The sequence below is a fragment of the Castanea sativa genome, chromosome 4 (assembly GCF_040712315.1).
Source record: "Castanea sativa cultivar Marrone di Chiusa Pesio chromosome 4, ASM4071231v1".
Classification (NCBI taxonomy): domain Eukaryota; kingdom Viridiplantae; phylum Streptophyta; class Magnoliopsida; order Fagales; family Fagaceae; genus Castanea; species Castanea sativa.
In genome coordinates this window covers 26,250,703-26,257,885 of record NC_134016.1, presented here as the reverse complement: position 1 = coordinate 26,257,885, position 7,183 = coordinate 26,250,703, and the positions used below count along the sequence as shown (strand labels likewise).

General features: G+C 34.6%; 1 protein-coding gene across 1 annotated transcript; it reads right to left on the bottom strand.

Annotated features, from left to right (window-relative positions):
* Nucleotides 1-3,169: 3,169 nt before the first annotated feature.
* Nucleotides 3,170-6,906, bottom strand: LOC142631157 (putative auxin efflux carrier component 1c). Its single transcript, XM_075805252.1, has 6 exons — nucleotides 5,247-6,906; nucleotides 4,890-5,133; nucleotides 4,674-4,759; nucleotides 4,118-4,275; nucleotides 3,551-3,627; nucleotides 3,170-3,457 (listed from the first exon to the last, which is right to left on the bottom strand). The coding sequence occupies exons 1-6, from the start codon at nucleotides 6,469-6,471 to the stop codon at nucleotides 3,391-3,393; spliced, it is 1,857 nt and encodes a 618-aa protein (XP_075661367.1). The 5' UTR covers nucleotides 6,472-6,906; the 3' UTR covers nucleotides 3,170-3,390.
* Nucleotides 6,907-7,183: the final 277 nt, after the last annotated feature.

The window sequence follows — 7,183 nt, the reverse complement described above, 5'->3', positions numbered from 1 at the left end:
CCTCTTTTTGTATCTAGGGTTTTTACCCAAAAGCTCTCTAGAGTCTTTGTTGAGTTGTGTGATGAATCTTTTGTGAGATTAGAGAGGTGTTTACTTTCATACACACACATAAAGCTATCAAGATCAAGATTCACATCAAGAACTTGATGGTTGCTTCAGTTGCTGCATAAAGAACTTTCAAGAAGATCTTAAATCTTTGAGTGGAGTCTCAAAGTCATAAGTAGGAGAACTTATGGTTGCTGCAGATCAAAGAAAGAAGTAGTCAATGGACTTGGAGTTGTCACATGGTCGTGGCGTGGTAGTAAGTTTTTTACACAAGGTAGCAATAAGATGTTAGTGGTCTAAATTTTATTGTAAAAATTTCAATTCTTTCATAGTGGACTTGTTTTTATTACCTTGAGGATAGCTAGGTTAAATCCTCCCCAGGTTTTTTACTGATTAGGTTTTCCTGAGTTATCATTTTGTTGTGTTATTTATTTTTCCGCATTATTTACATAATATGATATTATTATGTTAACTTAGATTTGAATAATTTATCTAAGTAATCACTTGGCTAAATAACTAGGTTAAACAACTTGTGTTAAGGGGTCTAAAAATGAACAAAATCATCAGGTGAAGTGTTTCATCTTAACGGGTCGAAGAGTTAAAAACATTTTTGTCGAAAATATCCTTATTAGCCTCCATGATGCGGGTAGAAAGATTGGAGATGTGATACATTTCTCAATTCTAAATAATTGTGAAAAATACCTCTAACCTCTTTATTATTCTTAGCTTTTGAATAGAATGAATGAGAACGCAACTTTTGTGATATAACTTTTATGCCACAATTTTGATGTGATTGATTGTAAGTAGTGAATAAAAAGTAGCAAGTTTGTGCAAAAATAATAGACAGTCATTTACAATATGTCATGTTAGAGTCGTGACAAAAGTTTTTAAACAAAAATTGTCTTCCAACAACTCTGTTAGGATGTACATATGATTGTAGCGCAATAATCATATAAAAAATAGTATTATAAAAATTGTTGATGTTGCTCCAACAAGCTTTACCCTAATTCGTTACAATAATGAAATGACGAATAATGTGGACTCATGCCCAATTCGCCCTTTTACCATTTCTAAAGAGGGCAGTGGCACACTCATTGGAAACTTTTCCTATAACCAAACTATTGGAGAATTTTATGCTCTCTGAAAAATAAAGAAAGAAAAATTAATTATAATAAATGTAAAGTTTAGGAAGATATCTGTATTGAATGGCCAACATGAAGAGACCCTCTAATAGCCTTTTATTTTAGTTCATAAGAGTTCAAAAAGATGTTATACAAAGCACCAAACATAGACCAAGAGTGAAAAGGAAAGGTGTCAAGAAAAGGTAATATGTGTAACTAAAAGAATAAGGGGACGAAGAAAGGAGTGAGAAAAAGGAGAAGAAACTTTGGATTGCGATTATTGTCCCCCAATATTCCAAAGAGGTCTACATCAAATCAAACCCCATCTTGTAATGGAGGGTCCCTTATTGCACTATCTTCATACCTTCTAAAACCATAGCATTCACAACATAGCTCTTAAACAAAAACAAGAAAAACAAAAACTTAAATAACAAACGCACCATTTATTATATATATACCATATGTTACACGTTTGTATGTATTTTTAAACAAAACTCTTGTACATTGTCTCATAAAAAAAAAAAAATTTAAAACTCTTGTACATTGAATAAAGAAAAATATTTTGAAAAGTACATATTTTCTATAATTAAACCTATTATTCATGTATTAAAAATTTATCATATTATAATTTACTTGAAATTAAATCTTATTGCAATATATATTCCATATACTTGATTTAAATTATAATAACATGGGATAGGCCTCGTCTCCTTGCGAAGACGAGCAATTATGACATCTTTGAGATAGGGACTAAGGGACCTCCCCTACCTAGCCGGAGATAAATATTTTTTTTTTTTTTTTTTTTTTTGCCAAGTGCACGAAAGAATATATTAAACATCATTTCCTTCATTCACTTGTTATATATTTTCCTTAAAAATACATCTAAAATTTGAAAAAAAAAATTTATATTCTCAATTTATTAAATCCTTAATTAGTTGAATATTTATAACATCTTATAAAATATAATAGGATAATATAAGTATGCAATTAAATTGAAATATAATAAACTAAATACTTTGTCATATGTTCCAAACGTTTCTTTCAAATTCATAATATACCCATATGTATGCTTATTTATTGTATTTTTATTTCTATTTGCTTTGTCATTTTTTTCCCAATCTTGAGCCTAATGAAACACACATGTATTTATACCATATATATTTAGTCCCATACATTGCTAACTAAGTAACTATGCCATCTCATAAATAAAAAATAAATAAAAAAGTAACTATGCCATTTATACCCATCAAAAAAAAAAAAAAAAACTATGCCATTTATATAATTTGATAACACAAAAATCAATATTTCTCTTTACTTTTATTTCTCAAAATGACTAAGTAAATGAAAAATTATTTTTAACCAAAGCAAAATTAATTAAAATTTATAAATCGAAGGTATTTCTCGTAATAGATATTACCAAAGGTAAGGTCTTTAATTTATTCTTATTATTTGACTCCAAAGGTAAAAACGATAGGGAAATCTTGATTTATTCACCCAACAACAAATAAAAGCCTATAATTGTGAAATGCCACTCCCTCAAGTATCCATTTTTTCAATAGTAAGAAGTCATAAAAAAGAAATGAAGCTTGATATTTGACTAAACTTTTTATTTTTTTGAGAAGAATATTTGACTAAACTTACTCAAACAGTCAAACCCAAAAACCATGATCAGGTCCAGGTTTTCATGTCTCATAAGATAGTAGCAAATGGAATCCAAAAAAGAAAAGAAAACTTGATTGAAACCTCTGGCATTCAAATAGAACTTAAAGAGTATAATGCATGGCCATCATCACATCAGCCACTTTCATTTTTACCCTTTCCTTTTCCTTTACCTTTTCTTCCTTTGGTTCTATTGCTTTTGTTAGAGCATAAATTCTAGGAATAAAATTCAAGGAAATTCCGGTTTATAATAAACTAGAGAAACATTTTTTTTTTCTTATATATAAATTCTATTGCTTTTGTTAGAGCATAAATTCTAGGAATAGAATTCAAGGAAATTCCGGTTTATAATAAACTAGAGAAACATTTTTTTTCTTATATATAAATTGACTACAAACATGATTTTACAATTTTACTAGCAAAGACCATTCAAAAGAAAAGATTCATTCTCCGACCCTATTTCTCATCATATGCCTTTTGATTTCAACGTCCGACTTTTCAAAGCACTATTGGCCTGGCTTGAGCTTTGCATGAAATGCCACATTCTTTGATGATTTCCACCAATTCATATCCCCAACAAAATGTAGTACACAAGCGTTATAGGCAATGCAACTAGCATCCCAAATATAACACTGCAAATTAAGAAATTTATCAGTACACACAAAAGGAAAAGAAAATTTTGAAGAGTAAAAGATGGTAATTGAGTTAGGAAATGATGTACTTACGCTGTGCTGAGAATATCAGGATGTACATTGTACTCCTTGGCAAAGACAAAGGGGACAATTCCTTGTGGGAGAGCTGCCTGTTATTTTGTTTGCCAATCCAAGGCACGTGAGGGGCAAAAAAACATGTTAATAATGGTACAGATGCATGTTTGTTGTTCATTAATAACACCACCAAACAAGTCCTTACTCATGGTGTTAGACTAATTATTGAACACAATTGCTTTATGGCATTGCTCTTTCCAGCTCAACTTTTACTATCTCCAGAAAAGTTATATTTTTATTTAACAGTAAAAGACTAAAAGTAGTACACTATTTTCTGAAGAACCCAGATGGAAAATTGGCAATGATCTGATTTTAATACCATATTAAAATAAAATTTCAATTGGCAAAATAATAAAAAATCTTATCTGGGTATAGCTCATAGCAACATATTGTTTCTCTAATGTGCAGTTTTTGGAGTTTTTATGCAGAGAAAAGTAGGATTGGTTGTGTCAGGAGGAGGCAAAAGATAAGAGAGAGAGAATTTTGAGAGCAAAAGAGAGAAGAAAAGAGAAAGAAAGGGGTGACCTGGACAATGGCAACGTGTAAGAGAACGCCCTTAAGGCCAACAGCAATGGAAGCTGCTGCCATGACAGCTGGACCTGTAAGGAATCTCACAGCCATGGCAAAAGTTGCTACGGAATTTCCACATGCTATGATCCTCGGTTGCAAAGCCATGAACAGACCTGTCATTCACATCAAAAGCAAAGCATCAGGCATGCATATCCATCACTACCATCACATCCCTTACTGTGTCAGTCAGTCATTCTTTTGAAAGACCTTTCATCATCACCACCACCACCCAATACTACTAGTACTACCCCATCACCCACAAACCCATTATTATATCAAACCCCAACACAAGCATGGCAAAAGTGTACCAAATATATAGTCAGAATCATAAAGAAACCGAGACATTATCATAACGATACACTGTTTTCTTTTCTTTGCTTTTTTGCTAGTTTTGCTTGCTTTCCCTTAATAATTTTAATAATCAAAATGGGATAGACACAGAATCATTTATAGTAATGAAAGTGTAAGGAGAGAATTTTGTCTGTATTACAAGAAGGGTGTTTATACTGACCAAGACTGAACATGGCCATGCCAAGCCCTGCATCTGACAGTATGGCAATGGACTTTGCTATGATGGCAGGCATTTCAAGGTGCCACCTACAAGAAATCCCACAAGTAAAACTTTATCAATATTAAAAGATAAAAATTGAGCCAAAATGCTACATCTATTCACAGGGAAATTTTAAAATATGGATGATTTAATTAAGTGGTTTAGAATTTAGAGTACCTGAATGAGACTAGGGACCAAGTGAGGCCTATTAAACTTGAGTAGGTGTTGGGGTTTCGAATTAGCTTTCTCCAAACCATGATGAGTATAAGCCTAGTCATGACACTTGTTGGAGGCATGGTTTTTGGTTTGCCATCTCCCACTTTCTCAGCTTCATGGTTGTTCATCTCTCCATCCAAGCCTCTGTTCCCAAAGCTGAAATCATCCCTTTCTAAGTACTCTTGATTCTCTCTTTGACCTTCCACTAATAATCCACAAACCAATAAAATCGCAATTAGAAGACTACAAGAAACAAAAATAAAGCAACACACACTAAAAATGAAACAAAAATTAAGTAATAACAATAATCTTATTTACCTTTTCCTGGAGAAACGGCCAATCTGACTTCTTTCTGATCGTTGTTTGCATATTCATGTCCTCCAAAGACATCTGAAACAGGAGAAGCACTTGAACTCCAAACAAACATATGAAGGTCCCTACCACCATCCTCAGCTGGCTTCTGCTGAGGCTGGCCATTAGGCTTTTTTACATTTACATTAGCATTGACATTAGCATTAGCATTAGCAGCAACATTTTTGGATCCTGTTGGTGAAAACATTCCAGGATTTGGTGCCGGGTAATGGCCAGCCCCTCCAGGCCCAGCACCATGGTAATGAAACCTGGGCTTGCCACTGACTCCACCATCTTCTTCATAATTGGAAGGCCTTGGTGTTGGCCCTCTTGAAGCTGAGAGACCATAAACATCAGAGGCACCAAAGTTTGAGTTCCTCCCACCAGCTCCAGCACCAGCCATCATTGAATAAAAGTCTGTGTGATTGAAACTAGACCCTCTTGGAGTTGGGTTCCTTGAAGATTGCAAGGAGTATATCTCTGCATTGGTTAAGTTGGAGGGTCTAGGAGTTGTTGATGACAATCCTTGCGACCTCCTAGAGAAAATATCTGATCTTGAAGCATTGGATTTTCTCACTGTCACATGAAGCTTGCCATCTTCTTTAATTTCAGCTTCAGTTTCTAGAGGCTGCCTCCCATCTAATGACATGATGTCAGAGTCAACATGGATTGAGACAATGGAGCCCGCAGTGTCTGGGAATTGCTCAGAGATAAGCATTCTAGCACCTCTGTATTCAAACAAGAAGAGCATCAAGGTGTACCAAATAATGCACTGAAGGACCACAATTTGGACCATCAAACTCCCAGAAAAGTCGCCATACATTCCCTTAAGCAAAGGAATGCCCATGACCAAGGTGTTTGGGAGAGTTGAGAGTGAGAATAGAGTTATTGTCCAGTCCAAACAACCCCTTTTGCTCACCTTAGTCCAAACGGCAAGAACAGCTAAAACTATGATCTTTTGGAGGGTATCAGCAGCAATGAACCTGAAGTTCATGGTGTAAGGATCATTGGAGGAGATGAAGTGGAATGAAAGGAGAGGGACTGCGAAGAGAGCCACAAACCGGTTGATACCAGAACACTGGTCAGGGGTGAAGATCTTCCACCATTTCACTGAACCATAGGCTAAGATCATGGCCACGTATAGTGGTACCATTGCAGTCATAACATGGTAGAAATCTAACAAACTAATCATCTTTGCTAACTTGTTGTATTACCCAATTCAAGAAAAGCTTTTTGGGCTCTGAGGAAGAAGACCAAGTTGAAAAAGATTGGATGAGAGTTTAGGAAGAACAAGAAGATGGAAGTGGTGGTGGTGGTGATGATAAAAAGAGTTGGGGAAATGGGAGAGCATGTGTTTTGGTTTTTGGGGTAGTGGGTAATAAGCAGAATACAGCAATAGTTTTTTCAGCTTTGAGAGTTGCGAACGAGCTTGCACTTACACTCCCCAAAGCGCACACAACGGAGTTTTTGCTTTTTTATTTTGCTTTGTTTTTTTCCTTTTTGTTTGAGTTGTGTTTGGATTTGGGTATTGGGGAGAGGATGGGAGTGAGTTGTGGTATTTGATAATTGATATAGGACTTTGTAAGTTGGTGTATGGCTCTATCTTCTATGGGACTACTGGTTGCATAAAGTGTAGAAGGGGCATTTTGGTTGGAAGTGGGTGTGTCTCAGACTGTACTTATTTGGAGCCTTTTTCAGGGTTGTAATTTGTAAAGAGCTGTATCCTCTTTCTTCTTGGATTCGCTTTTTTGCTCATGGGTTGTTGTTGATGGGTTATGGACTTATGGCTGCATGTGTATGTTCTATTCTTTCTTTCTTTCTTTCTTCTTTTGGATTAGTAAGAAGATATTCATTGCTTTTTGAGTTTTTTCTATTTTTTTTATAAGAAAAAAAAAAAAGCAAAA

What these genes read in the sequence shown, in the direction of transcription:
- LOC142631157 (XM_075805252.1), bottom strand. Translation starts at nt 6,471, where the DNA reads ATGATTAGTTTGTTAGATTTCTACCATGTTATGACTGCAATGGTACCA. An exon ending in GGCCGTTTCTCCAGGAAAAG is followed by an intron (nt 5,134 to 5,246) that starts GTAAATAAGATT and finishes GTGGATTATTAG; the next exon opens with TGGAAGGTCAAAGAGAGAAT. An exon ending in TGGTCCCTAGTCTCATTCAG is followed by an intron (nt 4,760 to 4,889) that starts GTACTCTAAATT and finishes GATTTCTTGTAG; the next exon opens with GTGGCACCTTGAAATGCCTG.